The sequence below is a fragment of the Dermochelys coriacea genome, chromosome 3, assembly GCF_009764565.3.
Source record: "Dermochelys coriacea isolate rDerCor1 chromosome 3, rDerCor1.pri.v4, whole genome shotgun sequence".
Lineage (NCBI taxonomy): Eukaryota > Metazoa > Chordata > Testudines > Dermochelyidae > Dermochelys > Dermochelys coriacea.
The window spans coordinates 4564527-4584782 of record NC_050070.1 but is presented as its reverse complement, the minus strand read 5'-3'; the positions used below and the strand labels follow the sequence as shown (position 1 = coordinate 4584782).

The following is a 20256-nucleotide window of genomic DNA, read 5'->3' as shown; positions in this document are numbered from 1 at the left end:
CCAGTGACTTTAATGCCCGGGCCAGCAAATGGGAACCGCATGCTTCTAATGAATTGCAGATTGATTTACGCAGGAGAGCTGGGGCTGCTGCATTTCACGGCTTAATCCCTGCTCAGAATCGCCTCTTAAAACAACGTTTCCTCGAGGATCTGGCCCCCTCCCACGGTCAGGGAGTGACCTCAGCAATTTATCATTTCATATGCCGGCCGCAGCCCCTCGCAGCTCTACACCCAGCGTAACCCTTTGGAGGCTGCAGTCGTTTTCATCAGGATCCAAACTGCACGCAGGCTCTGGGGGGTTGAGGCTGGTGTATCGCGAGCAGTTCCTCCTCCACACTCTCCGTCAAGCCTGGTTTTCAGTGGGTGCTGAGCACCTGCTGCTCCCTGCGAAGTCAATGGGAGCTGTGTGTGCTCAGTGCCACTGCAAATCAGAATCTCACTGCTGGACGGAAGCAGCACCAGGTGCCTGGGTTCTTCTCCCATCCCTCGCTGTACGATCCTGCACAGGGCACTCGGATTATTTTACACCTGGGGACACAGAGGCTCCAGGAGATTATGGGCCAGGCTCCCCTAAGTGGCCTCTAATGCTGGGTCCCTCGCCAGAGACGCCTTGGGCTTGCTTGCTGGACATGCTGGCCACTCAGCAGCTCTAAAAAGCGGGGCCGAAGTGTCTCGAAAGGGGCCACGCCCCAAAAACCGGAGTGGAAAACAGGAGCCTTGATCTCTTGTACCTCAGTTTCCCAGCTGTACAATGGGAATAACATACTTGATGTACCTTCATGGAAGCATTTTCAGATGACGTGCCGAATGCTGTTCCACAGCAATGCTCAGTACTGTATTGTTGTTATAGCCTCCTAGGCAGTCACAGAGGGCCTGTCTACCCAGCAATGCAACCCCTGCAGCTGGCCCGTGCCAGCTGACTCAGGCTCGCCCTGCTGTTTCATTGCAGTGTAGACTTCGGGCTGGGCTGGAGCCCAGGTTCTAGGGACCCTGTGAGGTGGAACAGTTCCAGAGCTTGGGCTAAGTCTACACTGCAGAGAAACAGCTGGCCAGCCTGAGGCCTGGGAGCCTGACTCAGCTCGCACAGGCCAGCTGCAAGTTTTTCTTTGCTGTATAGATATAGCCAGAGTTGGAAGTCTGGCAAAGCTAGAAAGGAGATTTAGTTTTAAAAGAGGGACTGCCGCATCAAAATTCCAATGGAAACAGAGACACAGGAGACTCAAGCAATTGAGAATAGGCTCTGTAAGCAGTCTCCGGTTCAAATCTGGCCCCAAGTTGGCACTAGCAACCAGCAATAGTAATATCTGATGTTAGATTTGGTATCCATTGTGAATTGGGCTAGAAGGGAGTCATGGTCTGTCTTCTGATAGGCACAGGGTCAACGTTGGGCCAAAACTGACAGTAATGCAATGTTAAAGATGGGGAAATACAAAATTAACCTTAACTCTGCCCCTTGTGATTCTGCTTTAGGATATGTTCTGTTTTATTCCAGCATAAATTATTTGTCAATTAATACAATAAAGGATTTGAAAACAGGCCTTAAAGTAAGACACTCAACAAGATGAATCTGTTTAGTTACCAGAGAGACGGTTTAAGGGGTGATTCGATCACAGTCTGTAAGTACCTACACGGGAATAAATATTAATAATGGGATCTTCAGTCTAGCAGAGAAAAGTCTAATGGGATCCAAGGGGAGGAAGTTGAAGCCTAGAAGAATTAGACTGGAAATAAGGGATCCATTTTTAATAGAGTAATACCCACTGGAACAATTTCCCAAGGATCATGGTGTATTCTCCATCGCTGGCAATTTTAAAATCAAGACTGGATATTTTGCAAAAAGATCCTCTGTAGTTCAAACAGGGATTAATTCAGGGAAGTTCTCTGGCCTGTTTTATGAAAGGAAACTCAAAGAGCTTGGCTTGTTTAGCCTAACCAAAGAAGGCTGAAAGGAGATATGATTGCTCTCTATAAATATGTCAGAGGGATAAATACCAGGAAGGGAGAGGAGTTATTTAAGTTAAGTGCCAATGTGGACACAAGAACAAATGGATATAAACTGGCCACCAGGAAGTTTAGACTTGAAATTAGACGAAGGTTTCTAACCATCAGAGGAGTGAAGTTCTGGAATAGCCTTCCAAGGGGAGCAGTGGGGCCAAAAGACATATCTGGCTTCAAGACTAAGCTTGATAAGTTTATGGAGGGGATGATATGATGGGATAGCCTAATTTTGGTAATTAATTGAACTTTGACTATTAGCAGTAGATATAGCTTGTGATGGGATGTTAGATGGGGTGGGATCTGAGTTATTACAGAGAATTCTTTCCTGGGTATCTGGCTGGTGATCTTGCCCATATGCTCAGGGTTTAGCTGATCACCATATTTGGGGTCGGGAAGGAATTTTACCTCCAGGGCAGATTGAAGAGGCCCTGGGAGTTTTTCACCTTCCTCTGTAGCATGGGGCACGGGTCACTTGCTGGAGGATCTCTGCACCTTGAAGTCTTTAAATCCACGAGTTGAGGACTTCAGTAGCTCAGACATGGGTTAGAGGTTTGTTACAGGAGTGGGTGGGTGAGATTCTGTGGCCTGTGTTGTGCAGGAGGTCAGACTAGAATGATCATAATGGTCCCTTCTGACCTTAAAGTCTATGATTATGTGTGTATACCGGAGGTCAGACTAGATAGTACCTTCTTGCTTGGAATCTATGAATCACGGGGGTGGGAATAAGAGGGTTGTATCTCCACCCTTGGTACACATTGCGGGAATCAGACTCCTGCTTCCTTCCCATCTCATTTTAGGAGATTACATCTGGCTAAGATATAATATAAAACTGGATGGAGCACTTTATGCAGCCCAGCCTCTGTTTGCCAGACGCTGGGAATGGGTGACGGGGGATGGATCACTTGGGGATTCCCTGTTCTGTTCATTCTCTCGGGGGCACCTGGCATTGGCCACCATCAGAAGACAAGATACTGGGCTAGATGGACCTTTGGTCTGACCCAGTATGGCCATTCTTATATAAAACACAATCTATTATTGGAGCTATAAGTGTAGAGGCATCGGGAGTGACTCCACAGTTAGGGTTGTGCTGTGATTTCCATTCAGGCAGGACTAAAATATATCAATATATCTGATCAGCTCTGGCATGGAAGGTGTCAGCTCTTAAAGTCAACAGCAATGCTCTGACATGGGCTTGGGGAGACTACACCCCAGTGAAACCTCAAGGCAAATTAGAGAGGCAGCTGGCAATTATTCAGCCAGGAATTTGGCCAAGACCTTAGGTTTAAAGCCCGTGGGAGCTTGTTAGCTGCAGCTGGTCAGGGTCAGACGACAAGCACTCAGATTTAATATAAAAAACAAATGCCAGAGGCAGGATGGGGCAGTGAATGATGCACTGGACTGGAACCCAGGAGATCTATTCTTGACTCCTTGGCTGGGGAAGACATTTAATCTCTCTCTCTCCCTCCATTCTCCACCTGTTTCCTTCTTCCCATCCTCTGCCAGCCTTGCCTGTTTATAATGTAATCTCTTCAGGACAGAACTGTCTCTTAGGAGCACCCATCACAATGGGCCTGAACATGGGGGCAGTTACTAGGTACTGCTCGTAATAACCCAACCCTTCTTTGAAGTTTGACGACTTATCAGGTGTTGCCTTTTCATAGTCTTCATTGTGTACTGGCTGGATTTGGCAGGGACTCACAGAGGAAATACCACGATCGCTTGGGAATGCAGGGACTCACAGTTTGCACAGCTGGCAGGGGCCTGGCTGTTCATAGAATCATAGAATATCAGGGTTGGAAGGGACCTCAGGAGGTATCTAGTCCAACCCCTGCTCAAAGCAGGACCAATCCCCAACTAAATCATCCCAGCCTGGGCTTTGTCAAGCCTAACCTTAAAACTTCTAAGGAAGGAGATTCCACCACCTCCTAGTAACCCATTCCAGTGCTTCACCACCCTCCTAGTGAAAAAGTTTTTCCTAATATCCAATCTAAACCTCCCCCACTGCAACTTGAGACCATTACTCCTCGTTCTGTCATCTGCTACCACTGAGAACAGTCTAGATCCATCCTCTTTGGAACCCCCTTTCAGGTAGTTGAAAGCAGCTATCAAATCCCCCCTCATTCTTCTCTTCCACAGACTAAACAATCCCAGTTCCCTCAGCCTCTCCTCATAAGTCATGTGTTCCAGTCCCCTGATCATTTTTGTTGCCCTCCACTAGACACTTTCCAGTTTTTCCACATCCTTCTCGTAGTGTGGGGCCCAAAACTAGACATAGTACTCCAGACGAGGCCTCACCAATGTCAAATAGGGGGAATGATCATATCCCTCTATCTGCTGGCAATGCCCCTACTTATACATCCCAAAATGCCATTGGCCTTCTTGGCAACAAGGGCACACAGTTGACTTATATCCAGCTTCTCGTCCACTGTAACCCCTAGGTCCTTTTCTGCAGAACTGCTGCCTAGCCACTTGGTCCCTAGTCTGTAGTGGTGCATGGGATTCTTCCCTCCTAAGTGCAGGACTCTGCACTTGTCCTTGTTGAACCTCATCAGATTTCTTTTTGGCCCAATCCTCTAATTTGTCTAGGTCCCTCTGTATCCTGTCCCTACCCTCCAGCGTATCTACCTCTCCTCCCAGTTTAGTGTCATCTGCAAACTTGCTGAGGGTGCAATCCACACCATCCTCCAGATCATTTATGAAGATATTGAACAAAACCGGCCCCAGGACCGACCCTTGGGGTACTCCACTTGATACCGGCTGCCAACTAGATATGGAGCCATTGATCACTACCCATTGAGCCCGACAATCTAGCCAACTTTCTATCCACCTTATAGTCCATTCATCCAGCCCATACTGCTTTAACTTGCTGGCAAGAATACTGTGGGAGAGCTTTCAGAGTAGCAGCCGTGTTAGTCTTGTATTCGGAAAAAGAAAAGGAGTACCCGTGGCACCTTAGAGACTAACAAATTTATTAGAGCATAAGCTTTCGTGAGCTACAGCTCACTTCATCGGATGCATGGGAGAGCGTGTCTAAAGCTTTGCTAAAGTCAAGGAACAACACGTCCACTGCTTTCCCCTCATCCACAGAGCCAGTTATCTCTTCATAGAAGGCAATTAGATTAGTCAGGCATGACTTGCCCTTGGTGAATCCATTCTGCTGTTCCTGATCACTTTCCTCTCCTCTAAGTGCTTCAGAATTGATTCCTTCAATGCATGAAGACCTGGCTGTGACTTCCCAAGCATGAAATGCAACATAACCACCCCTGTTGTGTCTGTGCGTTCGCCGTGGCTGGAACCAGGCAGTGCTGGGAAATCTTGTAAGATTTGCAGCTCTGTTTCCAGAGAAAACTGCTTCAGATGAGAAGCACCCTAACTTTCAGCTGCTTGGCCATCTCTGAGGTCACCCAGCCACTAGTTATACCTGCTTTGCACAGTTATCGAAGTCCGAGTGCTCACGCTGTCTATACAGAGCGGGCCGCTAGAGGCACAATGAATCTGGCTTGCAGGGAGCTGCTCCATTGCTTTCTTGATGATTCTGGTTCAGATGGGGCCTGAGCTGCAAACGTGGGTTAGGACTTCACATACCCCAACATACAGAGGGGTGCTCGGAGCAGGACTATTAGTTTCAAACATCAGAGAGATAGTAGCTCTGAAAGTGAACTCACCTGTAAACCCACCTTGCTTGCCACCAGTGAGTTTTCCATCTGAGCCCAAGACCTGGCCAGATGCCTGTAGATTTCAGTTTGAGTTTCAAATTCAGACAGAGCCTGGAGCTAAATGAGTCCTGTCTGCTTACAGGCTTCATTGCAAATCTTAATTTTTCTACCCAGCTCTGCTGCTGTGGGAACCCCTCCAAAAAAAAACCCACTGGGCCAAATTCAACCCTGGTGTAAGTAGGCACAGCTGTGGAGTCGAGGGTGTTCCACCAGGACTGTAGTTGTCTGAATTTATTGAAATGATGGTGCCGGATCCTCAGTGGGTATCAATCATGGATCTACACTGTAGAGATATTTTTCTGCTCCAGGTGTGACACCTCCCCTGGAATCTGTGCTGGTTGTGATCCGATCGACCCAGGATCATCCCAGAACAGCAGGAGGCCAGCCTGATGTTTCCACAAGCAGAGGGTAGTAACTACACTGCGAGGACAGCCTAAATCTTTGGCTTGCCAGATTAGGTGAAAATTTGCCTTTGGGGAGAATCTCTGGCCGCTGCCGGGAGACCAGAAAACCAGATGTGCTGGTAGGTGTAATCTGGGGGGGAATTACTCTGCGTGTGTCTGGCATGTGGCAGAGGGGCTGATTTCTTGTTCAGAGGGGCCCCCTGGGACTCCCACCAGCATGGAGGGGAGACCTGAGTTTAATAGTTTCCAAGACAAGGCCAGAAAATGCCACTCAGCTCAGCCCGTCTTACGTCCCCTTGCCCACAGAATTTACTTCTTAAGGGGTAACCGCCTGACCCTGTCCCCCAGTGACAAACACAACAGTGCCCATGCTTGTCCAGTGCACAGGGCAGAGGCAAGGATGTGCAGAGATAGACACACCCCATGCTGTGTGAAGCTTGGTGCTGCTGGGTTCCCAGTGTAACAGTGGGTTTGAAGGAAGAGAAGGGTTGAGCGGAGGTATAGATAGGAGGGGCAGCTACAATCTTGCAGATCCACTGGCCGTTTCCCCCCTCCTTCAGCAGCCAGCTGGACACTGGCACCAGGGCTTGCTCCTGAATCCTCAGTGCCCAAGGTGTTCCAAGATAGCCACAACAGTAACCATTGGATCAGCTCCCTTGAGAGTCTGTTCCTCTGTGCTGTCATGCTAGTGCTTAAAGGCTACTCCCCTAATGCCTGGCCTAAACTCTCCTTCCCAGAACTTCCAGACCTTGCTCTTTGTCTGATCGTCTCCTGAGATGCTCAATAAACTGCTGCCATCGTGTCCTCCCTGGGTCGTCCCTTTTCCAGGCCCTAGGAACCTGGTGCTTCCTGCACTGAACACTTGTGCAAATCAGGAGTGACCCCTTGCAGGGTTTAGCTGGCAGACATAAGGTCAGACAGTCAGAGAAGAGCCATGAGAATGGATTAAAGGATTAGAAAACCTGCCTTATGGTGATAGACTCAAGGAGCTTGGTCTGTTTAGTTTAGTAAAGGGAAGATGAAGGGGTGATTTGATCATAGTCCAGAAGTACATGCATGGGGAACAAATACTTGGTCCTCAATCTAGCCAACAAAGGGCTAATGAGACCCAGTGGCTGGATGTTGAAGCCAGACATGCTCAGACTGTGAATAAAACATACATTTTTAACAGGGAGGGTAATTAACTATTGGACCAGTTCCCAAGGGTCCTGAAGGATTCCCCAACCCTGCAATTTTTAAGTCAAGATGGGATGTTTTAACCTTTTTCAAAAGAGACGCTCTAGTTCAAATAGGAGTTGTTCTGTGGACAGCCTGTGGCCTGTTGTTACACGGGAGGTAAGACTAGCTGATCTCAGGGGTCCCCTTGGAATGTATGAAAAAAAACCCAAAAATTCAACAGAAATGGGGGGCGGACAAAATAATTTTCACCAAACATGTGGAGCAAAAATATCACCTCCCAGCCAGCACTAGGATGGGAACAGACACAGTGGGAACCAGTCGGGGGTCACTTCAGAGCCAGCTCCTTGTATCATTTCTGTGATTTCTGAAAGACAGCAGCCACCGGCAGCATCTGGATTGTGAAGTACCTGCCTCCTGAGGTGATCAGCCCTTGTGCTGGGCTGCATGTATCCTACAAGCCTTATACCTGACGCCCCTCCTAAGTTCCCTCTAAGGCCACACACCTAACTCCCCCAGCCCCAGAGCTGCAGTGGGGAGAGGTGCCTTCCCTTGGCTCTACCTCCAGCCCCAGAGCTGTGTGGTGGAGAGAGACACTCTCCCTCAGCCCAGGTGTTGCTGCAGAAAGAGAGGGCTGGGGGGAGTCCTCTCTCCCCGCTGCAGCCCGGGGCAGCCTGCACCCCAAACTCCTCATCCCTGGCTCCACCCCAGAGCCTGTACCCCCAGCTGGAGCCCTCAACCCCCCTCCCTGCATCCCAACCCTCTGTCCCAACCCTGAGCCCCCTCTCACACCCCAAACCTCTCATCCCCAGTGTGATGCTCTGTACCTTGGAGGAACACCCTATACCCCCATGTTCATCTTTATAAAATGATTGTGTGGTACCCAGTGCAAAGTTTGTCATGTTGTGTGTCTTCAGAAGGTTCATGATGCCCTGAGCATGGCTGTTATAGTGATGTTATAGTCATTGTTACAGTCATGTTATAGTGAGGTTATAGGTTATAATTTCATGTATATAGTTATGAGGCTGAAAATGTATCTTCATGGCTTAAAACAAGCCCAGGCAAAAACTCTCCAAGAACAATGGACACTGGCTTAGGCAGCAACAAAAGAATCTGTTAGACCCTCGAAGGAGTCATTCCCTTCCTTTGGGCAGTTTGGGACTGCAATGAGGTAATGCTCACCTGACCCTGAAGGGCGGGGGGGGGGGCAAAGCCAAGAGGAAAGAAAGGACATGATAAAAGGGAGAGCCATTTTGCCATGCTCTCTCTCTTCCACCAACATCTGCAGACACCACTACCACCACCAAATGACTGAAGAGCTGATCAAAGGGGAGAGTCTGGCCAAAGAGCAGCCAGCCTGTGGTGAGAGCATCTGAGTTTGTAAGGACATTGACAGTGTTAGATCAGCTTAGAATGTGTTTTGCTTTTATTTCATTTGACCAAATCTGACTTGTTACGCTTTGACTTATAATCACTTAAATCTACCTTTTATAGTTAATAAATCTGTTTGTTCATTCTACTTGAAGTAGTGCATTTGGTTTGCAGTGTGTCAGAGACTCCCCTTGGGATAACACGCCTAGTACATATCAATTTCTTTGTTAAATTGTCAAATTTATATAAGCTTGCAGCATCCAGCTGGCATAACTGGACCCTGCAAGATGGAGGTTCCTAGGGTTGTGTCTGGGACCGGAGATATTGGCTAGTGTCATTCGCGTGCAAGTAGCTGGGAACAGTTGACATGCCAGAGGCTGTGCGTGAACGGCCCAGGAGTGGGGGTTCTCACTGCAGAACAGGGCAAGGCTGGCTCCCAGAGTCAAGGATTGGAGAGGCCAAGCAGATCACCAGTCTGGATAACACCAGAGGGGAATGTCACAGTGGGGCAGCGAGCAGGGTGTATGTGCGACTTGTTACTCCAAGTGAAGTTCACACTTTAAGCACTGATATTTGTGATTTTAAGTGAGTCTTAAGTGCAGTAGCTAAGAATAGTCAGGAGGAGGTCACAATTTTGTTATTTTCTGTTTGCTTATTTTGGGAAGGGGAAGTAAGAACAGAAAAACAGGAAAATGAGTGAAAACAGTGAAGCAGTTGTGAAGTTGAAGCTTTTTAGGCTTCAGTCTGCAGAAATGAAGGGGGAGCAGCAGAGATTACTACAACTGAAAGAACTGGAGATAAAAGAAAAAGAGAAAGAGGCAGCCAGGGAGGAAGCTTCACACTGAAGGGCCATGGAAGAAAAAGAGAAAGAGAGGGAAGAAAGAGAGCAAAAACACCAACTGGACCTGCTAGAGAAGCAGAACCAGAGGCCCCCGACCCCAATGACTCCCATCACTCCAAAAATCCACAAATGGGAACACTTATGTCCTCCATACAGTGAGGAGGAGGATATTGCTGAATATCCAACTGCCTTTGACAGGCCACGTGTGATACATGAAATCCCTGCTGGTAAGAGAGTTCCTACCCTGACTGTGAAATGAACTGGTAAAGCTCGAAATGTATTCAATGGAATGCCCATTGAAGATGCTTTAGACTATTGTAAATTTAAAGATACTGTTTTGCGAAGTTTTCAGATTACCCCTGAAATATATATAGAGTTACATTTAGGAATCTTAAGAGGGATATTGGGATGAGTAATGGGGAGTATGAAACATTTGTTGGGAAAATGGGTGAGGGGTAAAAAGGTGGTGTTTTGAGGGAATGGTGGATCTTGTTGCTCAAGAGCGTTTCCTAGGCATGTGTCAGGCTGATGTGAAGCAGCATTTGTGGGACAAAGATGTAAAGTCTGCAGATGAGATTTTTTTTTTTAGCTGATGCCTTTAAACAGAAGCAGGTGTCTGTTGAGGGCAGGCCCCAGAAAAAGGGTTTAAAGCTGGTGGGGAGGGAGGATCCCATTTTGCCCCTGGGAAGAGAGAAGGGAGCTGGGAGCCTAAACATTCTCTTACCCAAAAAACATTCCTCTAACCCTCATCCCAAATCTCCTGTAAAAGTAGAAGAGCCCCAAAGGTGCTATCGGTGTAATTCCACCCATCCCCTGAAGAATAGCCCTGGGCTAGGAGGAAGCAGGCAACAAATAGCTCATGTTAGTTCTGCTGTCCTCAATACAGAACACCCCCCACACCCCTATCATATTGGTTTCGTGAGGTTAGCCTCTGCAGAACCAGATATGGAGCATGTTAAGGCTGTACAAATTCATGGCAGGGAATACTTGGGGCAGAGGAATACAGTGGCCCAGATCTCTCTGGTTAGAGTATGGTCCCAAAGGCCAGTATGTTGCCTGGCCAAATGGCAGAGATTGTGGGGGTGGGCGAAAGCAGATTCCTCATACCACTAGCTAAAATCCATGTGGTGTGGGAAAGTTTGGAAAGTATTTTGACTGTGGAGTAATGGACCACCTCCTAGTTGACCTGCTCCTTGGTAATGATTTTTTCCGTGTAGCTCAGGTTAAAGTATTTGCCTGCAGCAGGAGGGAGTTTTATGCTGGGACCCCCAAGGGAAAGGGTAAGGTCTCAGGAACTGCTGAGAGAATGGGAGAGTCTCCTTGATTCTTCTGCAGCTGGGGAAAGCAATGTGCTTCCAGGTGGGAGGGTGGGAGAGACCAACTCCTACACTGCAGCTGGAGGCAACACCTCACCCCAGAGCCCCCACCCCCAGCTGGAGCCCTCACTTCCGTGCACCCAAACCCTCTTCCCTTCTTCCCAGAGGTTAGGGGTCCAGTACAGGAGTGGGTGGGTATGGTTTTGTAGCCTGCGATGTGCAGGAGGTCACACCAGATGATCACGATGGTCCCTTCTGGCCTTAAAGTCTATGAGTGCTGCAGAAGCTCAGACTGAAGGCTGGACGAGACAAGCTGACTGTCTCGGAGCTGATCACTGGGCACAGCTCTGAACCCACAGGCCTGCATCAGGGTAACCCCACCTATCTCTTTACATGACACTCCAGGAGAGCTTTTCTGATCCGCAGAGCTGGTGATTCTCACCACAGCGTCACTAGCAGAGCGGCTGTGGCCAGGTTTTGCCCATATGCAAACGCTACCGCAGAGCACTAGGAAGCTGGACTGGCTGTGGAGCACCACCTTGTAATGTGCGCCTTCCCCGGTAGAGGTAGAGTTGCCAACTTGGTAATATTTAAAAACTAGACAACCCAGCAGAAGTGCCGGAACCTCCCCGGCCCTGCTTCTTCCCCCTGAGGCCCTGCCCCGCCTCTTCCCCCCGAGGCTCCACCCCATCTTCTCCTCTTGCTCCCCATCCCTCACAGGAGGGACAGCAAAGCAGCTGGGAGGTGCAGCCGCCTGATGCAGGTAGGAGGCGGCCCCAGCTGAGTCGGGTCTGGCACGGGTGATGACCCAGTGCCTCCGCCTCCCCCACCCACAGTAACTGGACTTTGGGTGTTCGGTCAGTAGAGCTGACCGGACGCCGTCAGGTCCCCTTTTTGAATCGACTTTCCAGTCGAAAACTAGGCACCTGGCCACCCTGGGTAGAGATGGCTCAAGAGCAGCCAGCCATCAGACCTCCTCGATAGGTACAAGACCTGCAACAGCTGGTGGGATAGAGAAACTTGTCATCTATTGCCTGATCGACTTGCTCCTGGTATGTTTGCAGAATCCAGGTGCAGCCCGATGGGGGTAGGGGGCTAGCAATAGATAGAATTGTCCTAAGTAATGGGCCCCTGTTGGGATCAGGGTCCCATTGTGCTTGGTGCTGGACAGACACTTGGGTAGACACGACCCCTGCCCTGAGATGTGTCCAGTCTCATTCCAACTAAATCCCACTCGACAAGGTAAAGTTGCAGTAGCATCCCTAGGTTTTAGCAAGTCTTTGATCACTTCCTTGTTGGCACTAATTTTGGCAACCTCAAGGGGGTCTCCCAGCCCTGGGCGAGTGGTGCCATGGACTAGTGGAATGAGCACAGGGGCTAGGAGCCAGGAGTTTTTGAGCTCATGTATCTGTCTGGCCACTGATTCCCCCTGGAGACTTGGAGACTTAATCCCTGGACCCATTTTCCCTTGCGTAAAAATGGTGTTGATAATGCAGCACAATCTCTGCAGTCCCTGTCGTGAGGCTGTGCTTAGTATTTGCAAAAAGCTAGCAAATGACTAAGTACTGGAGCTCGGGGGAGACAGTGTGACCTAGTGGGCTCCTGGATTGGGATTTGGAGACCTGGGTTTCAATCCCAGCTGTATCACTAGCCTGCTGGGTGACTTTGGGCAAGTCACTGCACCTTCCCGTGCCTCAGTTTCCCCATCTGTACAATGGGGTCATGCTAGTGACCTCCTTTGTACAGAGCTTTGAGATCTACTGATGCAAGCGCCATATAAGAGCTGGGTATGACTGCACTCATGGTGCATTAGAGACACTTGGATAGACCCAGCCTCTAATACATTTAAGGAGGAAAGGTGTGATGTAACGAGAGGGGCTCCCCAGTCTGTTTGTGGTATCCACTCATGGTCTCTTGTCAGATATGTGGAGTGTAAGGTCCTGGGGGCAGGGCCTCTCTTTTTGTCCGGTGTTTGTACAGTGCCGAGCGCAACAGGCTCTTGGTCCATGACTGGTGCTCCTAGGCACTATGGTAACACAAAGAAATAACGATTTGCAATACCTGCAGAAGGACATTCTGCATCTCCGGACAGCAGTAAACAAAGGGCTTTTTGTCAAGATTTCCCGAGCACAGGTCTTAGTCAGTTTCTCTCTCTCGTCTGTTTTATCTGCGCTCCGGCCGGTCCCATGTTATTTTCGCCCTCTCGAAGGCATGCGTTGTATTTGTTGCCGGGAACTTGCTGCATCCCTGCCTCATGTCTCAAGGCCTGGTGCTTTTGTTCCCTCCTCCCTCCCAAAGGCAGAGGCTTGTGCTGTGCCTGGCCCCGGGGGCATGGCTGGTGGTCTCCTGGCAGAGCCGGTCTGGCAGGTCCGGGGCTTGAAAACTGTTGTGGTGTGAGATGCGCACGGTGTGAGATGCACTGCTGAGCAGTCCCCCCCCCTCCCGCCCCCCACTCTGGGAGCTAGCGTTGGGCTAGGCGCTGTGACCAGCTCTATGGCCATGCAAGTGCCGATGCTGACGTGCTTTGGCTTGGACCGAGTCACGGCTGGCCCTGTGTGGACTGAGATCCTTCTCCGCTCTATGTCCACACAGGAGGCAGCTGCAATTTGAAGGGGGGGGGCCGGCTGACTCAGTCCTGCCAGCCCAGACGGGGGATGTCTGAGCAAGGCAGGAACAGTGGCCATACCCCCCAAACCTGCCCAGGCTCCAGATGTCAACAGGAGGGGAGTGGCTGTAAATGTCCTGGCCAGTTCACTGCCCCCACCCCAGTGTGCTTCATATATAGGCCTAGCTCCTCCCTCTGCCCCGCTGAGCACAAGAGATGCTGTCCCTTCCTCCACCCCGGGGCTGCAGAGGCCCCGGGGCCAGAGTTTGCTCATCTGCCCAGTGGGGTTCACACCCCGGGGTGTTGCAGGGCCTCCCCACTGGCTGGTTTTCACAGTGTTCGGCATTTCCCAAGCGTTGCTAGGAGGTGGCCCCCGCTAACCTTTGTTCAAAGGTTTTTACAGAGATGGGAGGGGTGTGGCGGGGGAGGGGAAGAGGGCCGAATTGGCTCTTCTGCTCCTACCTTGCAATGTGCTGAGGTGCCCCTGGAGCGACCGCCCGGCTCCCTCCCTAACCCGTCGTCGGGGACGACCCTGGGATTGTTTCCTTCCAAAATCCCAGCCGCAGAGCTGCCCCCGCTCTGGGCCCGCTGCTGGCCACGCTTCCCGATGCTGCTGGGTGATGACAACCTGACCGCTGCACTGGGCGGCTCTCGGCGTATTCACGGCTCTCACCCTCCTTCTCTTTTTCATTCTTTTCTTTCTCTCCCTCTCTCCTTTTCCCTCCCGCTTTTCTCTGGGCTCTCTCGTTTCCCTGGTGATTTGGACACTGGGTCTGCCCCACAAAACAGGTCTGATCCACCCCCCATTGATGCTAGTGGAAGCTGGCTGGGTCCCACGCAATGAGCCTTTACAGCCAGCCCCCAGGTTCCCATGCTTTCACCTCGCTCTGGGGCCAGCGGATTTTCCTCCACACGTGTTCATTCTTAGCATTGCAGAGGAGCTGGATGAGGGCGGTTGAGGGCGAGCAAGCAGAGAGGGGAGGAGAATTCTGTTCCTAACGGGTCTTTGTCCTCCCCCCAGGTCCAGGTGGCAGGAGGAGGGGAGTGGGGCGCTGCGGCCGGCTGGGCTCCATCGCGGCTCTGAAGTACGCGGTGGTCGGACTCTACCTACTCGTGTTCCTGATCCTCGTCGGCGTCTTCATCCTGGCAGGTAAAGGCGCCTCCGATCTGCCTCCCTCTCTGGGGAGGAGCGGAAAGGGGTGGGGAATGCCGCATTTGTACCAGAGTATCCGCAGTCATCTCTGGGCTGCCACCTCTTTCAGCCAGGCGGGGCCGAAAATGCTCATGACACTGTATGAGCTGCCTAAGGTGGTTTCTAAAAGCCAGGCTCCGGCTCCAGCAGGGATCAATGCAGGGAAGTTCTCCGGTGGTGCTATCCAGGGGAGGGAGGGGCGAGAAACGGGGTCAGACTGGATGATCACAGTGGTCTGTCTGGCTTTGGAATCTAGCACTCACCAAGTCACTAGTCCTCATGACCCCAATGCCCAGCTGTGGTCACTCTCTCTGTCTCACTTTTTCACTAAGTCATCCCTCAGGGCAGCTGTCAGCCTGCAGCCCTGGGCACTGCCTTTAGTGACCACACGTAGGACCGGTCAAGCGACGGACTACCAAGGGCTAGGGGCTATTCCTGGCCCTGCCACTGACTTGCTGCATCATCTTGGGCAAGTCATGTTACCAAAAAAAATCTCCCCGGGCTTCAGTTTCCCCATTTTCCTAGGAAGGGGATAACAATTGTATCTCCCTCCCATGGTGGTTGTGAGGCTTGATCAGTTAATGCTTGTCAAGTGCTTTGAGATCTTCAGGCACTAGAGAAAGGCAAAACTTAACGAGTGGGCCAGAGCCTCCTCTGCTTTTCCGCGGCCGTGTTCTTCCTCCTTCCGTCGCTGCGCCTCAGAGTTCTCCCTCGGAAAGCCCTTAATTCCCCCAGCATGTTTCCAGGATTATGTTTACTCCACCGCCCAGCATCTTGGGTGTATCCGTACCCAATGCTCAACCAGGCGCAGAGGGAGTAATTCTTGGCTCCAGAGGGCCGTGTTGCATCAGCCCGAGGCATACCAAGTGGAGGATTAATGAGCAGCCTTGACCTGCCCCGGTCCCAAGCTGATGTGTTGGTTTTGTGGGCTGGGCTGTTTCCACCCGAATGTTTTGCAAAGCCACTTCCACTGCAATCGTTCCCAACTGCCACAAGGCCAAATTGCAATGCAGCGCTTGGTGGTCTGGGACTTCGATTTCACTCTGACCCTTGGAAGAAACAACCCATCCGCTTCTTGTTTAGTTTGAAAGGCCTCCCACTGAGAGCAGCATGGGCCTCCCAAACCTGACACGATGGAAATCAAGTCCTGACTCCACACAACTCTGGAGAAACGCCATCGTTCCGGGCCTGGCTGGGATGCTCAGAAGGTTTGTACAGCCCCTAGCAGAGTGGGGCACCATTCTTGGTTGGCCCTTACACACCACCATAATAAACGTGATTATTAATCATCACAAAGATCTCAGTGTGCATTTCAGCCGCATCTCCCAAGACTCGGACCCACAGGGCTACCTGGGATCTTGATCAAATTGCACAAGTAGGCAGGACCAAGTCTACTCAGTGCTAGGATTGGAAGCCTACAAAGGAAATCCAGGTGTCACACAGGACATGAATCAGTAGGAGGTTCTTTCCTGCTGCTAGTGCCAACTCCAGTGCACCAGACTCCCACAGGTCTGATAGTCCTTGACAGCCTGGGACGTGAGAGGCTGATCCTAAGAACTCCCCCTGCCTGGGTCATCAGCATGGCTTGAATCCCTTGCCATCAGCACCACTATCCTGACCTTTATCACTTGAGCTACAGGAGGAGCTCCATCAGCCGGTGGCAGTAGGCTTTTACCTCCCCTAGCAGCCTAGCATCTGTGCCAGAGAGTTTCCCGAGCGCCCTCCTGAACTTGGATCTCCCACGAGGCATCGTGAGACGTCACTGTGAGGCCGTTGGCCTGGCCTGCTGCCACATACTTCTTGGAGGAAAGCAAGCGGGCGATAGTTGCAGTGGGGAAAGAAACCTCACACAGCTGGGGTGCAGTACTGCATCTGGGTTGAGTTCCTACTGCTAGAACGAGGTCGGGCCAGGGGGAAAGAATCAGGCTAGCAACTGTGAGCCCCAGATACCCTGCCCTGGACTAAGAGGCAGGCACGCTGGAAACTCCCTAAAAGTGGGGAGGGCCACCATTGCCAGAACTGTGGCCCTGCCCCCCAGGCCACCCCTTCCCCCAGAGGCTCTGCTCCCGTGCCACCCCTTGTCCCTAGGCCCTGCCCCCACCACGTCCCTTGCCCCACGCCTCTGCCCTCGCGCCATCCCTTCCTTCAATGCCCGCCCCTATGCCGCCCTTCCCCCAAGACCCTGCCCCCCACTCACTCGTCTCCATCCCCCGAATCCATGGACACTTAGAACACAGAAGGACCTCCGAGAACTTTGGAGCAACAAGGGACATAGAAGCCAGCTCCTCCTGTTTCAAAACCCCTGGGCTCTTCAGCCAAAGGAGAATCTCCACTGGGAGTTCATAGTATAGGGTCACTGAGACACATGTCAGCACCGGTCTCATTCAATCCAGCAGAGGGTGTTGTTAATGCATACACCGCAGCCTGTTCACTACAGCATTTACTATGGGCGCTCAGTAGCATTGGGTACTTAAATGGAAGCAGAGCTAGAACTTGGTCCCTTCGACAGTTTACGAAAGAATCCAACCAGTGTCTTCCTTCCATCCTCTGTTCACACACACTCACACCCCCGCCCCCGAATGGAGCATGAATTAAGAGACCATTTGGGTTGTGACACCCAGACTGGTTTGCAAGCACGTATAGATCACCTACAGGATCCAGGCAGCGCCCGTCCATCCTCCAAATAAACCCTCTGCTTTCTCAATATTGACAGTCTTCTTCCTGGAGAGCAAGGCAGTCTGGAAGCAGGCCATCTGCCTGCTGTCAAAGCACAGGATGTGCGGAGCTCTAGGGTGGGGAAGGGAACTCTTGGAAGGCAGGGTGGGCCTCATGTCAGTTGTTTGTATGTTTTTATTCTCTCTGTGCTGGGAATAATTTAAAATGTGCAGACAGATCATGTGAATGAAGGCAACCCAGAGCCCGGCCCCCCATCACACATACACACAAACATCCCTATGGAGCTTCCCCGATGCCGGGTGCCTATGGAAACACCGACTCGCTCTTCCGCGGTGGTAGGGAAACCGCATCGGCTGATCCCCTTCCCTGGTCTTGCTCCTTTGCAGTTTGTAAAAGGGTTTAACCCACGGGACTCGAGCCAAATCTCCAAAGTCAACATGCTGCCAACAGTCACTCTCTTGGTAGGGTTGCCAACTTTCTAACTGCACAAAACTGAACACCCTAGGCCCGTCCCTTCCCCGAGGTCCTGTTCCCTTCCTTGTCCCTTCCCTGAGGCCCTGCTCCCCACATTCCAGGCAGCGGGTTGTGGTGCGAGAGGGGGTGAAGGCTCTGGGCTGGGGGTGCAGGTTCTGGGGTAGGGCCGGGGATGAGGGATTCAGGGCGTGGGAGGGGACTCTGGGCTGGGGCAGGAGGTTGGGGTGCAGGGGGGTGCGGGCTCTGGGATGGGGCCAGGGAATATTGTTATTGAACCAAGGATCCTGACCCTTTTCATGTCAGGAGATGTGCAGGGATGAGGGAACTGGCCCCCTTATTCCAGGTGTATTTACAATTGTCAGCTCCATTAGACAGGCAGCCACAGGAAATCTGTAGTGTAGCCAACTTTGTCATAGAGTGTGCCTGCCCTGCAGTGCCCCCAGCTGAGTTAGCGTGGTGCTGCGGGTACTCCCTGCCTCAGTTTCCCTCCTCAGGAAGCCAGTAGCTCCATTCAGGCACCGTTGATGCAAGGTTACCCTCCTTGGAGCTTGTTTATTAGAAAATCTCATGCAAAAGAGTACCAAAAGAAAAGTCCCAAATAAACAAAAGGTGCTTCAGGCTTTCCAGGTTCCTCTGAAGCCTACGCACTAAGCTGTGTTCCCAGTCCCTCAGGGTTATCTCTCAGTCTTCAGTGGGCATCTGCCCTGCTATGGGGGATGAGGGAGCATTTAAGCAGGTCTCCTTCTCCCAGCTTATCCCATCATCTCTACAAGGCTCTTGGCCCCAGGCCCTTGAAGATACAGTAACGGGTTTCCTCCCCAACCCTTCTTGTTCCTGGGACCATGTCCTCTCTCCCAGTATCTCCCAGGTCCTTATATCTATAATCAGAGCTTTCAACCCTTAAAGAGCCATGCCAGGAGGCAGGGTGGACTGGCCAGTAGGCAGTACTGCCCTTAAGGGGGCAGACTGCCCCACCATAAACTCTCACAATTCTATCATGATCTCTAGCACTTTTCTCTAAAACTCCAGCTCCTGGAGTCAGGTGATTACGTTAGACTCTCAGCCCTCATGTGAAAAAAAAAAAAAAAAAAAAGTAAGTGTCTAACCCTTGTGGTGGCAGAGAAGAGCTTGAAATTGTGATCGCCAAAGGCTCCGAAACCAGGAGCCAAATAAAAAGGATTCCAAGTTTGGTTTATTTTATAATCTCTTGATTTTTAACCCAAGCTCATGATTTTGGGGGACCCAAAGTATGAGTTTTGAACGTTTGGAATTGGTCAGACTGAAACTGTACCCTAAATTAATTAAGACATCAAATTAAGACCTTTAATCTGAGGCACTCAAAGTGCTCTGCAAACAGATTAATTCATCCTTGGTGAACTGGGGATCACAAGAGGGTAAGACCTCCATTTTTAAAGATGGCCTCTAATGTTGGCTGCCGCTGTTTACTGAAGACACTTACCCACAGGCGCTTGGCTTTCAAAATTGCTGAGTACTCACCCATTTCCATTGATTTCACTGAGGGGTGCTTAGTATAATACATTGGCAAAGTATGTGTTGTGTTCCTCCATAAGGACTAGTTTACATAGAGGCTAAAAGCCAACTACTGTTGATAGCAAAGGGAGTTACTCCTTTAGCTTAAGTGGTAGAGACCTGTGATTTGGTATGGAAAGTCCTGAGTTCAAACACAGCCGGGAAAGGTTACTTCAGCAGCTCTAAAAATCTGCCCTCCTCCCTCTGTTTGAAGTTGGGCTTCCAAAATCACAGGCTGTCTTTGAACATTTGGCCCCAGCCACGCAGCAAAACAAAATGCAGGAGTCCTGGCTTCCAACCCCTGAGTCCATGTGAGAATCTAGAATAATAAAAATATAAGACATGTGGGGCAGGGGGTGGCTGTAGCAGCCCTCGATGCAGAGAGCCCTGCCCCCTTCAGTGGGGCTGTGTGCTAGTACCTAGGTCCATGCTGGCAGATCCCATTGTTGGATGGGGGCCTATGGGTGAAATTCACCCCTATGGACAAGGCCCAGCACGAAGCCCTTAAAATAGGACATGTACCGGGCCTCTTGTACTGGCTCACGGTGTAGGGTGAATTTCACTCATAGTGAGCACAAACAAGCAGCAGAAGTCCAAAGGAACTGAAATCAGATTGCTAAAGAAGTGAAAAAGTAGAGTTTCAGTCACAAAGCAAGCAGATGGAAGAGAAAAGAGAAGTAGAGGGAAATGATGCTGAAACAGAAAAAAAAATTATATTTTTATATACCACGTGGCTGCCATGTTCTATGGAATCAGTCCATCTTCAACAAGAGGCATTTATTAACTTAATGAAAACACCTACAAACTACAGGCCGAAACAAACAAGCTTCTACACAGCTTGCGTTCCAGGCTTCTCTCCCTTGTTTACCAGGGACCATACCGTGTCAGGAACGCTGTACAACCCTGTGATGGGATGTTCACACTACACCAGCCTCCAAAAGCTGAAGAAGAAAGCTGA

The 20256-nt window shown here is 50.7% G+C and overlaps 1 protein-coding gene across 2 annotated transcripts in view; it reads left to right on the top strand.

The window, feature by feature from the left end:
• Nucleotides 1–20256, top strand: part of SCARA5 (scavenger receptor class A member 5) — a 127854-nt gene that overhangs the window by 14791 nt on the left and 92807 nt on the right. For both annotated transcript variants that reach the window (XM_038396279.2, XM_038396280.2), the window contains exon 3: nucleotides 14448–14576. In XM_038396279.2, coding sequence (XP_038252207.1) covers nucleotides 14448–14576 — 129 coding nt within the window. The remainder of the gene's footprint in view (nucleotides 1–14447; nucleotides 14577–20256) is intronic.